General features: G+C 36.7%; 1 protein-coding gene across 6 annotated transcripts in view; it reads left to right on the top strand.

Annotated features, from left to right (window-relative positions):
- The window catches only part of RBPJ (recombination signal binding protein for immunoglobulin kappa J region), a 199,408-nt gene extending 173,438 nt beyond the window's left edge, over positions 1-25,970 (top strand). For all 6 annotated transcript variants that reach the window (XM_031436374.2, XM_031436391.2, XM_031436365.2 and 3 more), the window contains 9 exons: positions 3,249-3,344; positions 10,946-11,111; positions 15,328-15,502; positions 19,488-19,625; positions 19,773-19,885; positions 23,654-23,794; positions 24,840-24,995; positions 25,340-25,443; positions 25,602-25,970. In XM_031436374.2, the coding sequence (XP_031292234.1) occupies positions 3,249-3,344; positions 10,946-11,111; positions 15,328-15,502; positions 19,488-19,625; positions 19,773-19,885; positions 23,654-23,794; positions 24,840-24,995; positions 25,340-25,443; positions 25,602-25,917 (1,405 nt within the window). In that variant the 3' untranslated portion in view covers positions 25,918-25,970. The remainder of the gene's footprint in view (positions 1-3,248; positions 3,345-10,945; positions 11,112-15,327; positions 15,503-19,487; positions 19,626-19,772; positions 19,886-23,653; positions 23,795-24,839; positions 24,996-25,339; positions 25,444-25,601) is intronic.
- The last annotated feature ends 422 nt before the right edge of the window (positions 25,971-26,392 follow it).

Raw genomic sequence — 26,392 nt, 5'->3', positions numbered from 1 at the left:
TGGGAAAGTTATTTAACCCCTCCTTCCTTTCTAAAATACACCTAATAGTATGTCTTAAAGCTTTTCCATACTGTTTGGGAAGACAATGTAAAAAGATGTGAAACGTATCAAGTAATTGCTAAATGACGTAAGAGAGACTATAAATGCAAATAGAATTTAGTGTGGGGAAGTAGATTTGAAATTACTTCTTTAAAAAATTTTTTTCAAGTATATAGCCACTTTTCACCTTTTATGCCAGCAACTGGACTTCTGTGCTAGTTCTGTCAAAATACTGGCTTTCTCCTAGCTTTGCTTTTGTTTTCTCACCCACCCTGAACTCTCTGGTTGTTCACCTGACCTAGCAACCCCTCAAATCCCTTACCATTATCCTCTCCAGGCTACGTGTCTTGTCCAGTGCCCAGCAGATTTGAGAGTATGCTATTTCCAGTCCCACTCTAGGAATGGTAGTGGGAATCTGCACTATCATTTATGGATTCCAGCAGTAGCTAGTCCTTCAGTACTGATTTTTAGTCATTTTATTTGTTCGCAGTCAGTTTCCTTCTCTACTCCCTAGAGGGTGTCTCCAAATTGTACTTACAGCTTTTTTTTTTCTTAAACCCGTTAAACATCAAATGGCCTCTCATTTCAAATAGTTTGTAAGGCTTTCTATTAGCTAGTATCTGTTAGACTTGCTCTAAAGTGACCTTCACCTCTGCAGCATCTCACCTTTTGATGGTTCCCCTCTTTTGAGGTTGCCTCTTCCATAGCATCTAATACGCGGTCTCAGTTCTGCCCCTACTGGTTCTTCTTCATTTCCTTTTATGCATTTTCTTAACTCTCCTGTCACTGTGTTTTCTTTCTGGGAGATTTCATTCACTTCCGTGGCTTCATTTGTGAACTATATACCAGTGAACCCCACTTTTCCAGTCCAGATCCCTCTCTGGAACTACAGGTGGTTGTTTTCAACGACCTATTGAACACTTCCAGTGTGGAGTTCAGGGCCCTTCAGGGTTGACATTTGTCAAACAGAACCTATCAGTGTACCCTTCTCCCATAAGAAAAGACTTGCAGACTCTTCTTTTGTATTGTCTTCCATTACCTCTTTCTTAGTGTCAGTCTTTTTTCAAGTTTGTCTTTTCTCTATGCTTTCTAAAACCCTTTCTCTGTTCCACTACTAGAATTAACTAAAAAGGAAAATTAACTGTATGTTAAAAAAAAAAATCTCTGCTTGCCATTTGTGTAGATTGAAAATCCACGTTCCACGGCATGGTGTTTTTCTATAATGGAGTTGAGATCAAATTAAATGATGATCTTTAACCAATTCTCAAAGAGATGGATTTTTTTTTATTTTAACATTTTAAGTTTTTTCTAGGTCCCTTAAAAATTTTTATTACCTGCTAACCACTTTTATCATCATCTGTCATAGGGTGGTATTTGAATTGGCTTAAACTTTTATACATACTATGTAAGTTTACAAATGTCAGATTTTTGAGGCGTTTGACAGGCCTTTCACAATGTGACTACCCAGCTGGTCAGTTTTATTCGTTGCCGTGGCTTACTTTCCAGTCTTAGAGAATTTGTTTCAACTTCCTGACTAGCATTTATTTATTAATTGCAAGACATTCAGCATGGTGTTAACAATACTTATCTTTTTGGATTATGGGGATTAAATGAAATAATGCATGTGAAGGGCTTAGTTCAGGGACTGGCATGTAGTAAACACTCAAGAAACCTCAGCTGCTGTTGTGTTGTTGGGCTGCCTTGTACTCAGCCTGAGTCTCTCCCTGTACCCAGATGTGCAGGGTCATTCTTGCCTCTTCATGCTACTCCCAGGCCCTGGAATGCCATGCTCTTCCCTCCCACTCCCTGTGTCTAGTCCTCTTTCTTCTAGTAGTCGGCTCTTCTAAGAAAATTTTCCTGGGAAGTGGTCCTTTATCACCCCTCTCTTCCTTTACATAAGCATCCCCTGTTGGAGCTTTTTGTCATACTTTTGTTTGGCTCATGTATTTCATTTCAGTTTGTTTTCCAAACATTTTTTATTGTCTTTACTGGACTTTGAGCTCTTTCTCAGTGGTAGGGATTATTCTCAAATCTGTTGGAACCCAGTGCTACCTGTCCTGCCTTAAGCCAGCAGGTTTTCAGTCAGTAAACATAAGCGCTGTCATCCAGGTTATCTCACTTAATCCCCACTCACAACCGCTCTGTATATGTCAGCATCACTGTTATTATCAGATACTGAAACTGAAGCTGGATGAGGTTGAGCGATTTGCCCCAGGCCACTTAGTTTCTAGCTGCTACAAAGCTAGAATTCGCCACATTTAATAACTCCTGTTGTACAGCCATCCCCTTACACATTTGTCTTTTATTTATACTATAAATAAAATAGCATTCAATTTATTAAAAGAGGTTTCTTGATGATTGTCTTTGAAGCACTTTGTCTTTGATTTTGTAATGTATAAAATATCTCAAGAATTGGAATGCAGTTAATTCAGAAATGTGAAAGTTTAATCTATGTAGACCTTGTGTTCTTTATACTCTTGTATTACTTAGCAAAATAATTGGGTGAATAAATATATTTAGGACACTGAACTTCTTATACAGTATTTGCATAATAAATAGGTAGTTGGAGTATTTTGTATTTAAAGTAATGTATTTTTTTTCCAAAATTTAATTCAATTTTCCACTAATTTGTATTAGCTTTTATTAAATTTTATATGTTTAACAATATCTTTGAGGGTAATTATGTGTTTATATATAAATGATAGCCCTTAGTCCTTATGGAAGGTTGTTTTAAGAACATATAATAATAAATTTGGATGACATAATGATTTCTTTTGGCTTTGTATTCAGTGAAAAACACTCATTCTAATAGCTGAGAGGGGCAGGGAAGAGGTGGTGGTATTAAATTAGATTATTAAATACAAAAATATTGTATGTTATTAATTTTATAAACAGTTTAAAGCCAAAGTAACAATGTACACAGTGATTCTAGTTATTCTGTAAGTTGTAACTGTGGTTTAATTGAGTTACATCATAAATTCCAAGAGTGAGGGACAGTTCTTTTAAAGAACAAAGTATAGAGTTGAAGATGAGCAGTATTTATTTCCCCATTGTATCATCTTTAAATTTAGTTTATGAAATTATTTTGCTTTATTTTCCTTTTTAGATTTGCTTGTTTGGAAAATATTCTTAAGCATTCTTCTCATTGCAGAGATTGGTAACATTCTAAACCTTACCCTTGTAATAGTAATGTTTATATTTTATTTTAGGGAAGCTATGCGAAATTATTTAAAAGAGCGAGGGGATCAAACAGTACTTATTCTTCACGCAAAAGTTGCACAGAAGTCATATGGAAACGAGAAAAGGTAAGATTATTGTTTTTCTGGTGGATATTTAATTAATAGCTAATAATAACTATCACAAGAATTTGCAAACGATGTATTATTATGCAAGTAAGACTGTGGTTTCTATTCTTGGCTTAATTTGCAAGTACAAAATGAAAATTAGAGGATTTGTCTCTACTGAAGAGGCAGAACAAAGTAAATTGTGGCTTATTTAGTAAAGGTCCTATGGCAGGATCTCTGATTTCACAAAATGAAATAATCCATAATTTTTATTTTGGGCTGCACGATGGTCCCTAAGTATTTCTGTGATATGTTAGCTCATACAAAAAGTAGCTTTCCTTTTGGTGGAAAATGTAGTTCTATAAAGAAAGGTGACCCCAAAGTACCATTTTAAAAGGAAAAGGCTAAACAGCCCCCTAAATTGAATTATGGGGTGATTGTAAAGAAAAATCCTCCCAGCTTTCTCCACCATGACCCTGTGCCTGTTCAGATGAAGAAAACCAGCAAGGCTGAGCTGGTACTCATTCCACATGAATGTGACACCACAGAAATTACCTCTACATCAGACTAGTCAAATTCAGTTATAACAGGGCTGTGTATGTTTAATATTTGTCATAATATCTTTCAAGTTTCAGCTTTTTTGGAGTATAATTGTGGGCTTTTGTTACTTGTTTTCTCACTTGGTTCCTGGAATTTTCTTGTTGAGTTTCTCACGTCTTTGTCTTCAGATAGCATTTTTGCGATAAGCATTTTGTGGACAAATGTTGCTTATGGGGGAAGATGAAAGATATTTTTTGGATTGGCTAGAAAGACCAAAACTGAAGTGGGAGAAGGAATGGAAACTCAGGCTTGGGTGTTGGGTTGAAAGGAATGAATGGAATTTTAGAGTTTGGGAAATAAAGGAAATCTCAGCATATGCATAAGAGAAGGGAAATGTAGTATATTCAATGATTTATGTGCTAGAAGAAATTTGAGTAGTATCTTCCTCAGAGACCTCTAAATCTGAGCTGAAAAGAACGTGAAACTTTCTAGATAATTTTATCCTCAAAGAGGATAAACAGGTGAAAACAGTATTTAGGACTCAAACCAAGTTTTCCTTTTTAGTTATTCAAGTTTACTAAGTTTCTGCTTATTTTATCTTACTTTACTAATAAAACAATCATATATTTAGAGTTAAGTATGGGAAGAAGTTGGCATCTACAGTTTGGGACATAGAAACCAGATCAGGATAGAGGTCCCTTTTTGTATGAAGTTGATACTGGAAATTCAGGAGTTTGTTTCTGTTTGTTTTGTTTTGTTTTTTCCATTAATGGAATTGTGTGTATTTAGGAGATTGTCTTTTTTTCCCCCTAAGCAAAACAGAACAAGTCAGTACCCTCATTACCTGAGATGAGTCTAGAAGGCTAGCCCTGCACTTCATAGTGAATCTGAAGAAGAAATCGCTTGCCTTTATCAGTCGTGAGCTAGACATTGTTCTGGAGATGCCCTCAGAGTAATCTTGTAGAGTAGGCATGTTGTAATCCCCATTCTGTGAGTGAGGAAACAAAATCAGAGATTTTAAATATGCTCAGTTTCACTGTAGTTAGGAATTGAGGGAGGCAAGATTAGAACTCCTGGGTCTGTAATTCTTAATTTCAGGGTTTTTTTCCTCTAATTTTCATGGCCTTCCGTGTCGTGTTTGAGTGTTAATTATCTACAGCATGGCTTAAGGATGGAGAAGAACTAGAGAACCTAAAGATGCCAAAAGAACACAAACTTTGTAATCTTAACTTTGCCCTGGATTATCTCTTTTACCATTAGTGAGTGAGCCTGGGCTGGATCTAATGGAACTATGACTAAACAGATGTTCATTGTATAGCTGCCAAGTGGCAGTGTTGCTTTTTTCCCCTCTGGATTTTTTAAGATCCATTTTCATACAATTGGATTCATTTATTAACTCATTTATTCTTCATTTCTAACAACCCATTAGGTTCCAAGTACTATGCAAAAAACTCCTTGCTAGGAATTTTAAAAGTCACTATGTCATTTTGTTGCAGGAAAATGGGACGGGAGAGGATGGCCATGTCCCAGGTCCCAGGCGAGTTCCTGGGGACGTGCCCTATCAATTGAGGGTCCTTGGCTTCGCGCAGGAAAGAATTTAAGAGTGAGCCATAGTAGAGTGAAAGTAGATTTATTCAGGCAGATAAATACTCCATAGACAGTGTGGGCTGTCTCCAAGGGTGAGAGCACGAGAGGTCCTAGTAGACACACGTTCCATAGAATGTGGCCTGTCTCACTCAGAAGGGAGAGCAGCTTAGGAGACACACATTCCATGGACAGAATTCGTGCCATCTCATGAGGCGAGAGGCAGCCTTAGAGCATGGGGTCAGCCTAGGAAAGTGGGATTGGCCATGAGGTGTGGAGGTGGCTAGGGCTCAGTAACTTCATATGCTAGCAAGTGGGAGAATTATTCCAGCTGCTTTGGGGAAGGGGTGGGGATTCCCAGGAATTGGGCCACCACCCACTTTTTGGCCTGAATGGTTAGCCTTGGAAATGTCATGGCACCTGTGGGTATGCCGTTTCCCATGCTGGTATAATACAATGGGTGCATAATGAAGCTCAAGGTTTACTGGAAGTCGAATCTTCTGCCATCTTGGGCCTCAAGGTCTACTGGGGGTTGACTCTCCCACCGTCTTGGTTCTAACCAATTTATGTCCTGTCCGCAGTTGCTGTGTCATTCTTTAATGGTTGTGCCCTGCCCCCTTCCCTCCTGTCTAAGTTAATACTACAGTGAATAGCTGAGGCTCAGTGGGGATAACAGAAGGGGGAGAGCTACTCAAAATTACACCTAAGTCCAGATAAGATTCCAGTTTGTTAATCATTATTAAAAATACAAAGCTATAGTGGCTTATCCAAGTTAAAGTGGGTGATTTAATGGTTATCTTTTATTATGGTTGCCTCTGTTTTCAGTTTCTTTCTGTTATTTGGCAATAGTCTGGTCAGTCTAAAACCCCAGTTAAAGAAAGCTCAAAGAATCTAAGCTTCGAGACTCCCAAGAGTGAAGAAAAAATGATGAAAAAGCCAGAGTAACTACTTGCCTATATTTTAACTTATTTGTATTATTAAAATTTCCAGAAAAGACATGCATTGATGGTACAATAAGGGTAGAAACTTCTTAAAAGTATTTGATTTTTAAAACAGTATTAGTAGTGAGAGACTGCTAGCACAGTCCAGCCTCCTGGATGATTGGCAAGACTTATTTTCTTCCTGGAAGAGGTCTTGTCCCTTACTCATCGGTGGAGTGCAGTGGAAAGAGGAAGATCTGATTTCTTTCTTGTTGATCAGATTCAGGCCTTTCTGAAAAGCTGCTAAGGCATTAGGCATGAGGTAACGTGGGGACATGACCACAGTCCTCTTGGCATACAAAATAATTCCAGTGAATGATGCTAGAAATATTTGGTCAGGAAGTTTTATCCTAAAATATTAAATTGTTCTCAGTATCCGCTTTTTTGCCTAATAATGAGTATTTGTTTGCATAACACATCCGGTATCCCATTTATGTTAGTGGTTAGTTTTGCTGTTTTATTAAAGAAGGTCTTTCTATATTGGAAAATAAATTTTACAAAATTATTTTGTCTGGAGGAAAATTTCCATTGAAGAGATGGAAATGCCATTTGACATACTAACATTCCTTCAACTTTGTGTCAGGGGAAGTATGAATAATCATCAAAGGGCAGTGATTCTGCCAAGATAGTCAGATAATGTAAATGATGAAGTGTTTGGATTTTGTCTAACCTTATATATTGGGCTGAATAAAAAGGCTCCTTTGAATCTGTAAGGTATTTTCCAGACCTCATCTCAGAATCTGAGGAAAAAGTTGTTGAATCATTCTCTGAAAAGACTGATTGTTTGAACTAGGAAATGAATAAAATCATAAATGTGTGCATATCACCGCCAAGTGGCAGACAAAAGCATTGTTTGTCATAATTGCTTAGAGGTAGCTACTGGGAAACATTAGAAAATAAAGACACATTGTTTCATAAAATATTCTTTGATAGCAGCTGTTAAGCTGGAAGCTAGCCACTTATTGGTCAGACTTTTCACTGAGTGGTGCAAACTGGCCAACTGTCCAAATTCAGAAAAGCATCAATTCGTATCCCATTATAAAGGTGTATTCTAATTTTTCTTGTGTTAATTGAGTGGCATTTTTTCTTATCCCCACTCTATTTTTTTCAGCTTTGTTTTGTATTTTATTTATTTATTACTGTATTGTTTAATTAGTTTATTTTGGAAGGGGGTGGAGGTAATTAGGCTTATTTAATTTTAGAGAAGATACTGGGGATTGAACCCAGGACCTGGGCATGCTAAGCATACATTCTACCACTTGAGCTATACCCTCCCCACCCCCTACTCTCTTTAATTTCCTTTCTTTTGTCTGTATTTTTAAAAAATCATACTTTTTCTTCCAGTTTTTATTGAGATATAATTGACATACAGCACTGTATACTTCTATGGGGGTGAGGGGGAAGTAATTATATTTTATTTATTTATTTATTTTGTAATAGAGGTACTGGGGATCGAACTCCGGACCTCGTGCTTGCTAGGCATGTGCTCTACCACTGAGCTATACCCTGCCCCCATTTTTTTGTATAGGTGCTCATCTTTTATTTGATTATTATATTACTACTAAAGTCTCTGGAATAAAAGATTTGATTCATCAACTAACTTTTAGGGAGTGGCAATGTTGGAATATTTAAAATATGATCTTGTCATTGTGGTGGAAATAATATGAATGCTTATATTGGATTTGGTGCTCCCGTGCATCACAGCTTTTCCTGAGTGGTTGTACAATTGATAGAAGAATAAAGCTAGTTCAGAGGCAGTTGCAGAGTCCTCATTTTTCTTAGGTTTATTACATGATTGGAAAGCACTTTCAGTATAGAATTTTGGTCAATGTTTTAAGTGATAAAGAATTTCTTGTCAACCTGTCTGATTTTGTGCCCTGTTGGTTTGAGGCCATTTTTTCACAGTGCCCTTGAGAAAACCAGGAGCACCTGAGCTTTTTACAGTTTCAGTCCTCTATATTTTTTGGATGTGAAATACAAGTACCTTTTGTGATAACCTGTTGATTTGATTACTATATTTGGTACATTATACTAAAGCACAGCTCTTTGAGTTTTATAACTAGTATACCAGCCTACTAAAGGAGTCTTAATACCTGTCACTGTTCAATAAAATGCCAATAGGAAACAGGTTTCCAAAATTGATGCCTTCTCAACTTCCTGATAGTATGCCAGCTAGGTATTTGAGTCTGGCCATGGTAAGCATTGGGTGATTCCCAGCATCAGAGGCCAGCAAGATCCCTGTTGTAGGCTTGAACTGAGCCAGCTCCAGAACCAACCCAGCTAGTCCAGGCATCCCTCCACACTTGGAGTGACCTGGAGCTGAGCCCACTGCCTCGCCTGTGACCTCTGTGTCCACGGCCACAATGACAGTATGCAGGCACAAAAGTGGCTCCAATTCCTTTCTGTTAGTTCAGATAAAGAGGAGAAGACCCCAGAAGTTTTCCCTCCTCACTTAGCTTGACCCCTCCAGCCTACTTGGTCTCCTTCCCCATTACTCTGGCCTCATCTCCTCTTGCTCTCCTCCTCCTCTCTGCTCCAGCCACACTGGTCTGTTGTTTACCCACTGTCCGTTGTGGTCCTTCCTGCATTAGAACCTTTGCACGTGCTGTTCCCTCTTCTGCAGTGCTCTTACCATAGATACCCATGGCTGTATGTTGTGACTCAAGGTCACCTTCTTAAAGAAGCTTTCCCTGGCCACCCAAGTCTTCTACATTTTAAGTACCCTTTCCCTGCTTTATTTTTTTCCCTCAGTATTTAGACCATCAGCTGACAGAGTATATATGTTATTTTAGTCATTTACCTTTTTTAAATTGTCTTTCTTATTAGAGTGTGAGTTCCATCAGGACAAGAATTTTTTGTTTGTTTGTTTTAACTAGTATATTTCCAGTGCCTGGTACAGATTAGGGATGTAAAGAAGTTTTTGGTGAATTAATGAATATTAAATAAACCCAGCTCACTTCTTATAAATTATATATAAATTACCTCTAACGTCGTCTTTTGGAGAGTTGAGTAGAAAGTAGGTGCTATCATATATTTTGACTCAGTTCAACCAGTACTGTGGTAGGTACTGAGGGGAGAGCAAACAAGGAGACACACCTTCCCGTAGGATGGCCTGAGAGCTCAGTCAGCTTGATGGTGTCTGTGTGTGTATATATAGACATACGCGTGAATACAGTTCTTTTTTTTTTTTAAGTCTGCACATTGTTGGCCTAAAAAGTGGTAAAAAGTGTAAATTTTTGCCAGATTTTAAAATTAGGAATTTCATATAAAATTTGACTTCAAGCATCTATCAGAACTGTTGGAGGATGTGACCATCACTGGGCCCCCGTGCCCATAGTTCAGCCACAAGCAAGCAGCGCGCGTATCCTCGCTGCTTTGATTCCCTATTGTTTCCTTGTCACGAGAGTCACACACCAGTGGCTGTTCATCGTTGCAGTTAAGCTCTTTTTTTTCTTCCTTACGGTGGGTTTAAAAGAATTAAGAAAATATTTTCTATGCTCATAACTATACAAAAAAATGGGACTTACCATGAGGGCTATTGTGTTTCAAGAAAGCAAGTAGGGAACCTACTTCTTTGGGTTAAATTCCTACTTACTTATTGTACACCTGGCCCACCCATTTATGTTACTTACCTGGCTACTATTTGAGTTTACTTGGCAGCTATTTGAGTAGGTATTTGAGTTTTCAGGCCCCTTGATGAGACATGGTGTAAATGTTTTAAAGTATGTATAAGTCAGTGTGTGTGATTGAACAAAAGAATTATACCCTACGTAAGGTCTGGATTGGTGGTCCAGACTATGTAAAGTATGGGCCTTGAGCTATGCTTTGAAATAGATAATTTTATAATTGCTAAGAGAATATTATACAGAAGTTAATCTAGGTGGGAAGAATTTGTGAGTTGGTTTTGGCAGCTAGCAAAACAAATCTGCTAGTTGTCTGTGAGTTGAAAGGATATAGTGTATTTTTCTGTCCATCATCCACATGCATGCAGTCATCCTTATGCAGCAGGATGTAAGATATAGAAGACATAGTAATCCAGTGATTCATTTTGTTTTTAATTTTTTACCTAGTTGTATTAATATTTTGAAAGTTTGTACTTTGGGCCATTGCTCTAATTCCATTTTCCAGGTTAATTACCAAATAAAGTTAAGTGTAATATCTATACCAAGAATGTCATTAATTAATAATACCTCATTTCTAGTAGACCTTAATCAGTAATTGCAGATTCTGGGGTGGCATGCCATGTTTTGTAATATGTTAGAGTACGCTGAATTTGTTGAACTGCAGTAGTCCAAAACTCAGCTGTGCAAAAATTTAAAGGGATATTCTCTGCTCTAAAAAATATCTAGGTGAACTGAGTGTGTAATTTCAGTTATATAATTATTTGCATTACAAAAAGCCTCACCAAAATGTTTAGGAGCTAACTTTGTGTAGTTGAATATGATTTTGTATTCATATGTTCAAAAAAGGAAATGCTTTCTCGAATGTAATTGCATTATGTTTTCCCCCTTGTTTTAGGTTTTTTTGCCCTCCTCCTTGTGTGTATCTTATGGGCAGTGGATGGAAGAAAAAAAAAGAACAAATGGAACGCGATGGTTGTTCTGAACAAGAATCTCAACCATGTGCATTTATTGGAATAGGAAATAGTGACCAGGAAATGCAGCAGCTGAACTTGGAAGGAAAGGTAAATTAATACTATGCTGGTTCCCCATAAAAGTTCTATGGTACCGGAATATAGTTTCCTTATTTGTTTTTGTGTGTTGATTTTTTTTTCTTTTATGGCTTTTGGCAGCACTTTTTGAATATATAAATCAGAACCAGAATTAAACTTCTCAGTCTAGTCGTGATTCATGGAGCTTGAGCTGTTGACGCATAAAGGTGGCACACAGAAAGTGTCCTCAGCTTGCCAGCAGTTTTAGCAGGCTGTGAATCTGATTTCTGTTGGGTGCCAGTCATAAATTTAGGAGGCTAATTGCTCATCCGTCTGACAGGGGCGTGGTATTCAAACACCAATGAGGATACTAGTTCAATAATGTTTTACTCCACTCTTTTAATCTTAGTCTTATACTAGAAGCAAAGTATAATGGGTTATATAAAGATCGTAAATGTTTTACTTACTTTCACTGTGGAGCAGAACTATGCTGTGTAGACAAGAACAGCCATAATTAGCTTTACTCACTTACAGGGATTTTCTTTGGTTAACTTGCTAGGGAATAAAATCTATGAATTAGTTTTAGTAATTGTGTATTATGAAATTAGAAAGCAGTCATTTCAGTCTCTACCATTAGTATTCAAAAATAGTTCTTCACTGACTTAGCATTAACTATTACTTTGTTTTCCCTTGATATTAAAATTTGAAAAATATTTAATTCTGATCCCAGCTGACCACAAGAATGTTTTTTAAAATAGTGCATAAAAAGCTATATCCTTATTCAGTAAGTCTTGTTGAATATCTTAGTATTTGCTGTGTTATAGTTGACACTAGGGATAGGAGTTCGAGGGCAAGGTTGAGGGTGGTGAACTAGGGGATCTGTATTCTCAAATTCAATTTTAGTCACTTTACAGATAGCAAGCACAATAAGAAGACTTAATATCAACCTCTTCAAATCTGAGTATGTTTATGTCATTTGTGTCTTTATAATTTTCATCGGTAAGGCTTGTCAACTATGTATTTTAAATTAGGTGTGGGATAAAACCTACAATAAAAGTTGTTTCATCTTAAAATAGAGCAGTATAAAATATTTCTGAATTATAACCCTTGAGCCAAAGTAAAAGATATATTTAAGTAGTGGGTTGAACAAATAATCCTTGGTCATATCTCATCTGTTTTTCGTTGTATAGAAAGTCTCAGTTACATGTCTCCAAGCTGTGCATCTAGACACTTGGAACTGTGAATGATAACCAGATAGGTCGTGAGAAGCCAGGGACTCTAGCTACATGTGCATGTAACTGTGTTAATTGACCTTCAGTGCTCACTTTGACCGATTTCAGCTTCCAGCAGTTTTAAGGGAGGCGATGCCAAACAGCATCCCCACTTGCCTTTCTCAGCATCATTGCCTAGCACATCTTTCTTCAACTTCTATTGTTATATCCTTTCCCCAAGCCCTAGAAATTTGCAGAAGAGAAAATGAAAACCTGAGAGCTTGAGCATTAACTAGTACTTGAAACACCTCGTTTATAGGCTGGTAGAGTGTCTATAAGCCAAAATTATATGTTACTATTTAGTTTTAATCAAAAATCCTATTAGAGAAGTCTGTATAGAGTAAGACTTGTTGAGAGTCAGGAGGAGGCATTCTGGGCACAAAGAACAACATAAACATGCTTGGAGCATAAAGGTACAAAAACGAGGTAAGTTTGGATCCAGGTAGGCAAGGATGGACCAAGTGGTGGGATGGATGCTGAACCTCAGAAAGAGGTACTTTGACTCCTGTCTCAACCTCCACTCATTTAAGGTAATATTTTCCTTCAAGTCTGTTCATTGAATTAATTAGTCATTATAGAAAAGGGAGGAATATTTATTTTGCATTATTTGGTATTTGTGCTTACTTTAATATTCATTATGGCAGAGTTCTAGTATATGTAGCCCCTATTTTTATTGTCATGATATTTGACTATATGTTGATAATATTTTGGATCTGATGTTTTTAATTTCTTAAATAGTCGTTTCCTCAGTTTTATGTCTTGCATAGTTTGCTCTGCAACATGAATTATTTATCTAATAAGCACACTTGTATTTTTATTTTTAAAAATTATATCCCCTACACTTCTTTTGCTAGCATTATTTTGTTTCTATAATTCAAATTCTAAAATTCAAATATTTCTATAATATCTTTGTAGCATTATACCTAGTATTTCTTTTTCATTTCAGGGCAAACGTTTTCTTGCCTGAAGAGCTTCAAAATTTTTAAGTTAAACTGTTCTTTGTCTTATAGAAAAATTTATTATATGCCATGTTCTAGAATTTTGTTATCTAATTTAGCCTTTGGTATGATGAAGCCTATGTAACTTCAGTTTTTATTTACTTATTTTCTTAAAGTCGTAATACTTCTCTTGAGTCAGTGACTTTCCCCGGTTTTCTCTTATGAAATTTGAGTAGTTTGTGGTTAGTGGTCTTACAGTCTTTTAAAATATAAGCTAATAAAGCTATCTCAGGATTTAGATTTGAAATACTTACTTTTGTGATTAGGGATGTATTTCCTTTCCTTCCAAGGAGGTATACGTATATCTGCTTTTTTCCAAACGAAATCAAGTCCTTTGAGTGTAGGTATTACCATCTAATCTTCTCTGCTCTTTTCTCCTTTCCTGTTTGCCCGTCTATCTTCTAATTTATGCTACATTTCAGTATTTTCTCTTTTCTGATATAGATCATATCCCTTGATGTTAACACTCAAATTAAGTGATCTCATTATTTTTGTTATGCCTTTAGAATGTAATTGCCATCATTTAGATACAAATTTCATTTGCAACTGTCTGCTTTAGTGTATCAATACCCATTTTCCTAGACTTTGTCTTATGTTGCAGAACAGTCCCATAATTTAGGCTTTATTTGACCCTCAGTGCTTTTTAAAGTATAGCGGACTGATGACTCAGCATCCCTGAGCACTTGGAGGTCCCTGAGTGAAAGGAGTTGTGTGAGTGCAAAGTGCTGTTTTTTTTTTATTTTTCTTATTTTACTATTATTAGCTTTATCGTAACTTTGTTTTCTGCCGAACAAAGCCTCTCAAAGCTTTTGAATTTATAAAAACTTAATCAAGTGTAAAATATTCAAGATGGCACCTAGATTTTCTTATATAACTTTGCTGTTAAGAAATTAAATAAACTATGGCACTATTTTTGTTCTGTTACTAAAATTGGCTGTGAGTAATATTTTAAAGACTCAAAAACCTCCACACATTAGCTATTTTCTGAATGAGTGGCATTTGCCCTACTTTTTAAAAGGAACACACAGCAGAGGTAGTAAAAGAAATTTGTTCAGCCTAATTTTAAAGTATAGCATTGATTTTTTTTTTAAATGTAATTCAGGTACTTTAAATGTTTAAGCTGTGTTTGAGCATTACTTACGCAATCTGGAAACGGAGATCAATAATTTAGTCTCTTCCCTAATTCACAGAGATCAGGGGAATAGAAAAGATTTTAGAATTGTCATATATAGTTGAAATAGCAGCATTTCAGAGTATCTTAATTGTTTTGCAAGTGCTGTTACTCTTTAATACTGTCTTCTCAGTTACCAGAATTTATTTTCTGGTAAACTGATGTAATACCTTACTGTATTTATTTTCTCTAGTGCCTTTAAATTCTGTTCTTTTGGTGAAACAATATGAATTATCCCATTCAGCAAAGTTGGCCATTTAAAAAAAAATAGTTCTTTAAAGTGTAATCATCCAGTTAGTCTAACATTGCTTTCTTCAGACATACAGTGGTTACTTTAGTGTTCGGCTATATATAAAAAAATTGTATGTACTATTTTGAGAAGGACCAGTGGTAAAATCTTTCACATAATTTGATTGAATTCTGATAGCCTTCTTTCTGTTTTTTATTTGCAGAAAGACAATTGTGGATTTTTTTTAACTGTAGAATTTTATTTTAAAAAAAATACTGCTGTAACACTGGTAATTCTGTGAAATAGTTGTAGAACAATATAGAACAAGAAAAGACTATCTTTTAGAAGTCTTTTTGATGGGCAAAACAATACAATGTTAGTATTTGGTATACTTGATAAGGAAGACTTTGTACTTTGTTTTCAGAGATCAATTTCAGTACTTTTTACAGTTGGTTTTATCAAGCTCTTCAGTGGAATTACTGCCTTTAAGTCTAACCAAACCTAGTGATAGCCATTCTGAGTGGTAGGTGCATAACTAACAGGGTATTGGTGCCACTAAAACTTTCCTTTTCTTTTGCAGAACTATTGCACGGCCAAAACATTGTACATATCTGATTCGGACAAGAGAAAGCACTTCATGTTGTCTGTAAAGATGTTTTATGGCAACAGTGATGACATCGGTGTGTTCCTCAGCAAGCGGATAAAAGTCATCTCCAAACCTTCCAAAAAGAAGCAGTCGTTGAAAAATGCTGACTGTATGTATACTTGAGTTTTCTTTTTTATCCCCAACTCTCAGCATGAATTAGTAAGACAAATTCAACTATTTTTTAAATTAAAAATTGCTTTTCAGTAGCCCATTCATTCTTCACAAATATTTTTGTGGCCCTCACTTCTGAAAATATCACATTCAATTATTATTGCTGTCTTTATTGTCTTTTTTTTTTTTTTTAAACTCAAAATGGGCAGTGCCTGGTCTAGGGAAGTAATTCTTAACCAGAGTTGGTTCCTCACTGCCCCCCCAGAGGCATTTGGAAATATTGGAGTTATTTTTCTTTTTGCTGTCACAGTGACAGAGGAAGTAATGTTTGCATTGAGTGTCTAAGTGTCCTGCAGTGCCAAAGATAATTCCTATTCCACAAAGAGTTGGTCCATGCAGAGTATCAAAAGCACCCCTTTGAGAAACACTCTTACATCAAATGGGCTTTGGAAGGCCATCCTGAGACCTAAAACAAAAATTTTGACATGGTTGCTCTGGCAGAGACTGCTATCTCACCAGCACATTTTTAGACTATGGCAGATAAATGCTGTTTGAATTATACATTTCAACCTCTACAGCCATTTTTCTTTTTTCATTCTAACATTTTATAATGAAAACGTTCAAACTTAAATAAAAGGGAGAAAGTAGTGTAAGGTGACCATCCACCTGGCCTCAATAGGTTTTACCACTTCTGTTTCATTATCTCTATCACCACCACCTTCCTCCTCTAGTTTTTTCCTAGAATTTTTTATTGTAAATCTCAAACATCTTATCCTTTCAACCTTTTTTGCAACAGTGACTCTCTAACAGATCGTTTTCTTTTAAACATCAATATGCCAACAAAAGTTGATAGTAGTTCTTTAATGCCACCTAATGGCCAGTCCATGTGCAGATTTGCCATATCATCTCAGAAATATCTTTTTACAGTTGTGGTTTTGTTGTTATTTTTAAGTTGACTTATATATTCAAACCTGGATCCAAACAAAATTCATAAATTTTAATAATAATTTGTAATAGTTTCTTCTCTTCCCCACTAGCCTTTTTTTCCTTCCGTGTTATTTATTTGTTGAAGAGACTGACCATTTTTCCCGTGGAATTTCCATTTTCTGGATCTGGCTGATTACACGTTCCTCTGCCTCTCATATTTTCCATAAACTGCTGGTTAGACTTTATTTTAGAGTTAGCTGGTCCTATAAGTGTTCATTTCTGACCAATCAGAAGTCACAATATGTGGTTATCCCACTTCTTGTTATGTTAAGATGGGTTATAGTAAGGTGAGCTGTTAGCCTAATTCATCAGTTATAAAGTTCCTCAGCAACCTGTAGCCAAATGATTTTAGTAGCCCTGATGATGGCTGCTTAAATGCAGCATTTCATTAAGGGTCACAAAGTGATGCTTTTCTTAATTCTTTTTTATTCTTAAACTTTACATTTGTTGGATGTTTGCTTTAAATGTAGTCTGGAGAAAAGGCAGGATAAGTGCTTGTTTATAATTTGCAAAATAGCAATGTATTCTTTGAAGGTGACCAGTGAGGTTTTAGGATTTTGGTCTATTTCCTTGCTTTTGTTTTGTTTTATTATGAACTTATGGGGTTTATATAATGGATGGTTTTTAGTCCACTTGGTCATTATTATCATCATTTGCTTTATATTATGGAAATTTTCAAACATACTAAGGTAGCTTGCATAATGACATGAAACCTTTTGTGTTCATCCTCTTAACTTTCAGCAGTGATCTTAACTCCAGGCCAGGCTTAATTCATCTTCATCTGTAACTCTACCTTACCCACACTCTCCTTTGCCATCATTTTAGTTTTATGCAAATCCGCAAACATTATATCATCTATCAATGTTTCTGTGTATCTCTGAAATATCTAGAATCTCATTTTCTAATATGATTACAGTACCATGATCACATAAAAACAAACATAAGCCAACTATAAAAAGACATAATTTTTAGTGTCATTAAATACCCAGTCAGTGCTCAAAGTTAAAACTGTTTAAAATGTGGGGAGTTTTTTTAGCCTGTTGTTTGAATCAAAATCAAGTAAGATCCATGAGATGTTACACTATATATTTTGTTGACATGTCCTTGAGCATTTTTTATTTGTGGATTTTCTCTCCATCTCTCTGTTCTCTCTCTCTCCCTCTCCCTCTCTCTCACTCTCACTCTCTCTCCTTTCTTTTAATTTATTTATTCAAGAGACTGAGTCAGTTGACCACAAGAGATTTCCACATACTGGATTTGCTAATTGTATTTCCCTGGTGTAGTTTAATGTATTTTTCTATAAATTGGGTGCCAAAGCTTTAGAAACGGAGCTGGAAACTAACTAAAAGTGGTTAAGACAGATTTTATTCACTACTATTGTGGTAGTGAACTGAGACTTCAGTATAGGACTAAACTCAACTCTAAATAAAAACAAGGACAAGTGGGGATTTATAGCCAAGGAGCAGAGTTGAGGGGGTCAGTAGATGGAAAATTACCAAGAGGAGATAATAAGGGCAGGGGGATTTTGGACAAACTAGCTTACCAGTAGTTTTGTAAAGACAGGCCTAGGTGATCAGATATAAAGCTGGGGGCAAGGAACTTGATCACATATCAAAGGTGGGAGGATGACTTCGGATTCTTACAATAATTGGTCTAGGCAGGGCAGTGACAGGGCCTAAGGAAGGATCTTAGTGAAAACAGGGCTCAGAGAAGCCTGTTTGAAGTTTGGTCCAGAGAGAGTCTTTGTCAGTAGTTAATTTAGAAGCTTGATCAGTGTGCCCGGCTAGCTCAGCCCGTAGAGCATGAGACTCTTAGAAGCTTGATCAGATTTAAGTTTGTTGTTCTTTGGTCCTTTTTTGTTGTTGTTTGTTGCTGGAGGGCAAGGCTACTTCATAGTGATGTAGTGTCCTTGCATCAGGAGGTAGATAATATGCGTTTAGGCTGTTTCCAATTCAAATTACATGGTTTTATTTAACCTCTTTAACTTTGTATTACTGTTGACTCTAAGTTTCTTGATGGCAGAGAACGTATTTCACTTTTGGAGTATTTCCCACTTACATAGATGTGGTTATTTTTTCAAGAATTTTCATGCTTTGCTATATTTAAAGTATTTAAAAGAAACCAAATCTCTAAAATCACAGTATCTAGAGGCAATGCCATCAACTTTGGTAAACATCCTTCTAGACCCCTCTTTATGAATATATTCCATAGGACTGGATGTGAACATATGGAGACACATGCAGCCACTTAAAAATGTATGTATATTTACCTAATGAAACCACAGCATAAAGAGTGTTTTATATTCTGCTTTTCATTCAGTGACATTTCGGGGAGGTATTTTCTTTTCAGTACATTTAGATACATTATTTAAATAGGTGAATGATATAGTTTATTCAATCAATTTCCTCCTGTTGGACAGCTATTATTTTAAATTTTTTTTAAATTGAAGTGTAGTCAGTTGCAGTGTGTCAACTTCTGATGTACAGCATAATGTCCCAGTCGTGCATATATATGCTTATATTCATTTTCATATTCTTTTTTATTAAAAGTTATTACAAGATATTGAATATAGTGCTATACAGAAGAATTTTGTTTGTAGTCTATTTTTATATACAGTGGTTAACATTTGCAAATCTCAAACTCCCATATTTGTCCCTTCCCACCCCCTTTCCCTGGTAACGTTATGGTTATGGACATTTATTATTTTAAAAGTAACTTCCTTTTAATGAATAGCACTACATTAAACATACTGTGTAGCTCTCATTTAAAAATGATTTTTATGGACATATTATGTGTCCTTAGCTTGGCATTATAAAGAGTTCTCTTGATTTTGGGGGGGTATCTGTGTTTTCTTGGAGGATTAAAAATTGTTAGAATTTATTAATTATTAAACTATAATAAAGAATAGTCATAACTTACCAGATACAGTTCCCTTCTTGCTCTCCACTCCCACCCCCACTCCCATCACATAAATAAGAGCTGTTTTTTCTTTGCAGTATGCATTGCCTCAGGAACAAAGGTGGCTCTGTTTAATCGACTTCGATCCCAGACAGTTAGTACCAGATACTTGCATGTAGAAGGAGGTAATTTCCATGCCAGTTCTCAGCAGTGGGGAGCATTTTACATTCATCTCTGTAAGTATAAAAATATGCATTTGATGTTTTTAGTGAGAAATTGTTAAATTCTTTTTGATAGAAAGACATACAAATATATTAAGTTTTGTCATAGATTAGTGAATTCTAATAGATGATAATTTGATCTCTGTTTCCATTGCGCTGCAGTGGATGATGATGAATCAGAAGGAGAGGAATTCACAGTCCGCGATGGATACATCCATTATGGGCAAACGGTCAAACTTGTATGTTCAGTTACTGGCATGGCACTCCCAAGATTGGTATGGCTCTACTTTTTTAGTGATATATGTAGTAAAAATTAAGAAAACAGAAAAGTCACAACATTCAAATGTAAAAATACACCTCAATTTCATGCTTTTTAATTTAGAAAGAATATATCAATAATCATTGCTGTTTATCATTGGCAATTATAGCCCACCTTATTTAAAAAATGCTTTAAAGCAATTACTCAATTTTTATCAATACATTCTTAATGACTTCCTGTTATACTATGTTTAATAAATTTTGGTTGTATATTAAACATGTTTGATAGAGGGCACTATAAAATTATAATATGATGTATGATTTCTTAACGCAGATGCATTACTCATTTTTTGTGGTACCTGCTGCATCCCAACATAGGACCAGGTTTTCAAAAGCATAGAAATTTTAAATTTCTTTAAAAATACAAGCATAATTTTTATTAGTTTACTCTCCCACAAGAAGATAGATTTAAAAGTTAAATAAAATTGGTATCTTTTTTACTCTTGGAGAGAGGATTAGTGGTTAGGGCTTTTTGAAACTAAAAAAAAAAAAAAAAACTGCTTTTCTTAGCAAAATGAAGCAAAACCCCTTAAACACCCTCTACTGTATTCCCCCTCCTTTTCTGAAACAGAACACGATGTAGTTGTATTAAAGATGGAGGGGATTTATGAGTAAGTTTGATTCGAGGTCAGTGTTGAGTGAACAGAAGATCATTTAGCTTTACTGTTCCTGAATATGCTTTGTATTTATCTCTTTGATGGACTATTTCATTGGCTGATGTTTTCTGGGACTATTACAGCAGTACTGGGTTGATCTATAATTAATCTAAGTAAATGCATCATTTTATTTTTGTTTTGTTATATTTTTCTATATCATGGTTGTACAAGGTGATTTTATTTCCCATTTCAACTTAATAAGCCAAAATATATGAAACATAGTAATATTAAGTTATAAAAGCTTGAAACTAAAACAAATTATAAAAAGAGGAAAGGTAGGGAAAGAAGGGTGTAAAAATTGGAAAGAAAAACAAATCAAAGCAACCTCTGCTCTAGTTTTTCTCTTCTCATTCATTTTGTGTCATTCTATTCTAAGGACAATAATGTTTATTTGCTTTGGCATTAAATGTTTGTGCTACAAAAGCACAATTCAGAGGTTATGCCTGTGATCAGCAACAGCCTATATATGGACCACTTAGAAGACAGACTCAAATCTTAAAATAGTGTTTTCACTTACAGTTTCATGTAAAGTACCAGTCTGCCTTGCTTGAAAGTCCTCTTTATTTGAATATTTTAACATTCAAAACTATGTGGCTCTGAGTATAAAAATACTGCAATAAAAAAGAAGGACCCAGAGAATACCTTAGGGAAAGTTGCAGTACCATTATTAACAACGTACTGATAACCTTCTATGTGCCAGGCACTGTCTGGATGCTGGAGATACATTGGTGAGCAAGGTAGACTTCCTTTCCTCTTGGAGCTTACGTTTTGGTAGTATGACAGACAAAAACCAGCTACAGAAATACCCATGTAATGCACTAAAAAGGTTAATATAAGTGATAGGAAGACAAATTAAAACAGGATAAAGGGATGGGGAGCTGGGGGACTGCTTAGAGTGGTCAGGGAAGCCTTTTGGAAGTAGGGCTCTTTGAACAGGGACCAGAATGAAGCTGGGAAACCAAAAAGTGGGTGAGGAACATTCTAGGCAGACAGAATGAGGACAAAAAGAACTTAAGGTGGAAGGGAATGTGTGAAGACTAGCAAGGAAGCCATTGCCAGAGCCAGGGGAGGGATGGAGGGGCAGGTGACAGGAAACGATGCCGCCAGGTTAGTCTAGGACAGCACCTTGTCAAGTCCCTCTCTGTATCTGGGGTAAGGACTTTACGTTATCTATGTGTGGTGAGAGGCCACTGGGGGGTTTTAAACAGGGAATGATGGCTGGTTTGTGCTTGGTAGAATAATCCTGGCTGCTCTATGGACAAGACAGCATAGAGATAAAGCAGTGGAAGCAGAGGGGAAGGTGGCGGGGCTTTTGTCATAAGTCAGGCAGGAGGTGATATCTTAGACCTGGGATTGTACTGGTAAGGTGATGAGAGGTGACTGATTTGTTTGAAAACAGACTAACAGAATTTGTTGACAGATTGGATGTAAGAGAAAGCAAGGAGTCTAGGATAACTCCAAGGTTTGGGGATCGAGTGAATGTGGTGTCATCTATTGAGCTGTGAGTTGAGGGAGGATCACGTTTAGGAAGAAATCAAAAATTCTGTTTTTGTTTAAGACTGGGAGGCCTACTAATAGGCAATTTTAGTGGAACTGTTGAATAGGTAGTTAAATATATAAGCTGAGTGCCCGAGAAAGGCTATGGCTGGAGATAGAAATTTAGAAGTTGCTAGCCTTTGAAGAGTGTAGCAAGTATGGGGTGTGGAGAGAGAAGAGGTCTGAGGACTTGGCTTTGGGCCACTAAAGGCCAGTTACAGCAGGTGTATCCCTGGAAGAAGAACGTGTGGGTCAGATGCTTCTGAGAAAGCTAGTAAGAATGAAGACAGGAGTGCCCGTGGGATTCATCTGTCTTGAAGTACTTAGTGGCCTCGCCAAGAGCAGTTGCAGTGGAGACTTTGAGACAAAAGGCTGGAGATTTCAGGAGATGGGGCGGTAAAGAAGAGGAATTTTTCCATAAAGGGGAACGAGAAACAGGGTGGTAAGAGGGAAGGGCACTTACGTGTAATCATGGAAGAGTTTTCTTTGCTTTTGATTTGATTTTTTTTAATTAATTTTTTTTTAGGGGGGAGGCAGTTAGGCTATTTGCTTATTTATTGGTGGAGGTACTAGAGATTGAACCCAGGACCTCACGTATGCTGAGCATGCGCTCTACCACTGAGCTACACCCTCCCCACCCTGCTTCTGATTTTAGAAGAGAAATAGTTCTAATGTGTTTGTATGCTGTTGGGAGTGATCTTCATAATCATCAAACACTCAGTGATTACTTTCCATGTGATAAGTAACATCTAAGGTTTGATAGGATGATCTCGGATATCCATGTGTGTTTTGTGGAATATATGGATTGTGAGGTCCTAGTGTGTAATGGAGAGAGCTCAGGCCAGGCAGGCAGCCAGCACTGGAGTCATTCTGGCCGGTCAGCTACTAACCAGGTGATTTTGAGGTACTTACCTGACCTCTGAGCCTGTTTCCCAATCTGCAAAATGATACCTATTAGAGGTTTTTTTTTTTAAAAAAAAAACATATAAGATAATAATGGACTGTCCTGACTAGCATACCCGTAATGGCCTTCAGAGATAATTTTTCCTTTGATGTTGGAATGAATATTTGTCAATTATGTCTATTTGGAAAGGTCATCTGAACTTGCAGATCAAAATATGATTCATAGACCAACAGGATTAATATCAACTGGGAATTTGCTAGAAATGCAGACTATCAGGCCCCACATGTGGTCTATAGGATCAGAACAGATACATGTTTAACAGGAACCCCATATGATTTGTATGGACATTAAAGTTTGAAAAGCACTGATACAGAAAACAAGTACCTGCCTGCTCTGTTTTTTTTAGTTCATTGAACAAAGTGACATTTCCACATTCTTAACATGCTTGACATCTCAAAGTGTTTTTTATACCTAGCTTTGTTTGTAAATGCTTTTGTATATGTAAGTATATGACAGATAATTGTGATGTATTATTATATAGCATGTTCTTTCTGCATACTCTTGACAGTGAATGAAATGAAAACTCTCCATATGTGATGGCCTTTTCTTTTTTAATTGTTGAAATATAGATAATTAGGAAAGTTGATAAGCAGACTGCATTACTGGATGCAGACGATCCTGTGTCACAGCTCCATAAGTGTGCATTCTACCTTAAGGACACAGAAAGAATGTACTTGTGCCTTTCTCAAGAAAGAATAATCCAGTTTCAGGTATGTTTTTAAATTACCAGTGAAATCTAAAATGTGCGAACTATTAGGTTAGCAGCATATAGAAGCTCATTTAATGTTAACTGTACCCAAATACATGAAGCTGTGCTCAGGTATTTATCTCAAGTTCAAGGGTCCTTAGCCCAGATGTTCCTCAGACATGGCAGTCATCCTGCCTCAAGGAAGAACTCAAAACCATAAAGATGTTCTCTGAGAAACAGGGAACAAAAAGCCCCTCAGGTTATCCAAAAGTAGATTTTGAATGTTCAGTGAATCCCCTGAGGTTACATACAGATGACATTGTGTATAGATGCACGCGTATTTTGGGGGAGGGTTTATAATTCGCATCGGATTTACAGTGGGGTCTCAAGGTGGTAATGAAGGCAGGTGGCAAGAGCTAATTCTTACCTGTATTTACTCTGAGGGCTTTTCTCACGAGGACATTGTGACACGAACGAGTCATTTAATAGAAGTTACACTTTCCCGTGACACTCATTTGTGAACACCTGGAGACTTTTTCCAGCGAGATGGCCGCACCCAGGCAGTCTCCTCAGCCCAGCCCTGGTGGTCTGGCCTAGGTGTTTGAAGGTAGGGGTAGAGGATCGTCAGTTAGCATCTTGGTTCCTTCCTGCTGAAAGTACGGAAGATTCCAGCTGATCTCTGAGCAGGAGGGGCTCTCATTCCCTCTCATTCTTAGGGATCCCTGAAGAGTTTTAAACAGCTGTTTATATCACAAATACTCATCTTTTATTAAAGAAATTATGCAGGTGCTGGTGTACTCTTAAGTGGTTACCCTGAAAGGCTGTGTTGGTTTATAAAGATTTTTAATATATCACTGAAATATTTTGTGTTAAAATAAAACTGCTACCTGTATGTGAGGTTTGCATATTAACATTCTGCTTGCTTTGGCTAAGCACCATGTTTGGGAAGTTTATAAATTTATACTAAGTTCTCTTCATGTTAATGCCAGTCTATGAGTGTTATTTGGTAAAATTCTTACACTGCGATGTATATAAAACTCAATTTCTAAACATTCTTTTTTCATAAGGCCACTCCATGCCCGAAAGAACCAAATAAAGAGATGATAAATGATGGGGCTTCCTGGACAATCATCAGTACGGATAAGGCAGAGTATACGTTTTATGAGGGGATGGGCCCTGTTCTGGCCCCAGTCACGCCTGTGCCTGTCGTAGAAAGCCTTCAGGTGAGACCACTTACTCACTGACTGAGCCCTTCGCAGCCACTCCCAGCTGTGGTTTAGCATGGTTTCATTTCACAATAAATTAGATTTTTGTTACATATCATTTGTTGATTAAAAAAAGAAAATAGAAGGAGCATGGTTTTATGCAAGAAATTTAAATTTAAGTCAATTTGTATGTTATCTTGAGATATTTTTAGTTCACTTTGTCTTAATCATCTCATTTAATGGAAACATTTTAACTATCCATTTTCTCACAAATTAGATAGTCGAATGAGAAACTCATCTGTGTACTTGAATGAAAAATGGAAAGTTTTCTTAACATTGTTCTGATTTTCTGTGATTTGCAGTTGAATGGCGGTGGGGACGTAGCAATGCTTGAACTTACAGGACAGAATTTCACTCCAAATTTACGAGTTTGGTTTGGGGATGTAGAAGCTGAAACTATGTACAGGTACTTAAAACAACTTTTTTACATCATCCCGAGTTTTTGATGGGGGCTGGGTATGTGAGATTCTTTCCTGATACTAATTTAATGTATTATGCAACCTTATTTTAAGTTTCAGTTCTAAACTTTGCCTCACTTTTAAGTGATTCCTGTTTCCTCCTCAGATGTGGAGAGAGTATGCTCTGTGTTGTCCCAGACATTTCTGCATTCCGAGAAGGTTGGAGATGGGTCCGGCAGCCAGTCCAGGTTCCAGTAACTTTGGTCCGTAATGACGGAATCATATATTCCACCAGCCTTACCTTTACCTACACACCAGAACCAGGGCCGCGGCCACATTGCAGTGCGGCGGGAGCAATCCTTCGAGCCAATTCAAGCCAAGTGCCCCCTAATGAATCAAACACAAACAGCGAGGGAAGCTACACAAATGTCAGCACAAATTCAACCAACGTCACGTCATCGACAGCGACAGTCGTGTCCTAACCGCCGTCCTTTGCCAGGACTCACACTGACTTAAGTGCTGCACAGTGTTGACAGAAAAGGAGAAAGAAAAAAATGAACAATCTTTTGTGGTTTCTTGGGAAAACTTTTCATACCAGGTGATAATTACTATTCAGAAACCCCATTACCTACAAGTGCTGATTTGAAGTGCAGAAGCCACAGTAAAACAAACAAAAAAACCCATCAAAATGTACAAACTTTTGGAAATCCTTTTTTTTTTTTCAGCTGTAATTTTTGTTTGGTTGGGTTTTGTTTGGTTTTGTTTAAATGGGCAAAAAAATAGAGATGTGGCCGGAGTAAAAGTTAATCAAACTAGAAGACAAAAATCTAACATAGTTTTCATGGACCAAGGAACTTGTATAAGCTTTAGTAAAAGGTACATTTTCACCATACCTTTTTTTATATCACAATATATAGCACACCTTTGTTACCAAATAGGTGGTTCTCCCTGCCCCCT

The sequence above is a fragment of the Camelus dromedarius genome, chromosome 1 (assembly GCF_036321535.1).
Source record: "Camelus dromedarius isolate mCamDro1 chromosome 1, mCamDro1.pat, whole genome shotgun sequence".
Lineage (NCBI taxonomy): Eukaryota > Metazoa > Chordata > Mammalia > Artiodactyla > Camelidae > Camelus > Camelus dromedarius.
Note: the sequence above shows the minus strand (reverse complement) of the source record. Positions and strands in the feature narration are given on the sequence as shown.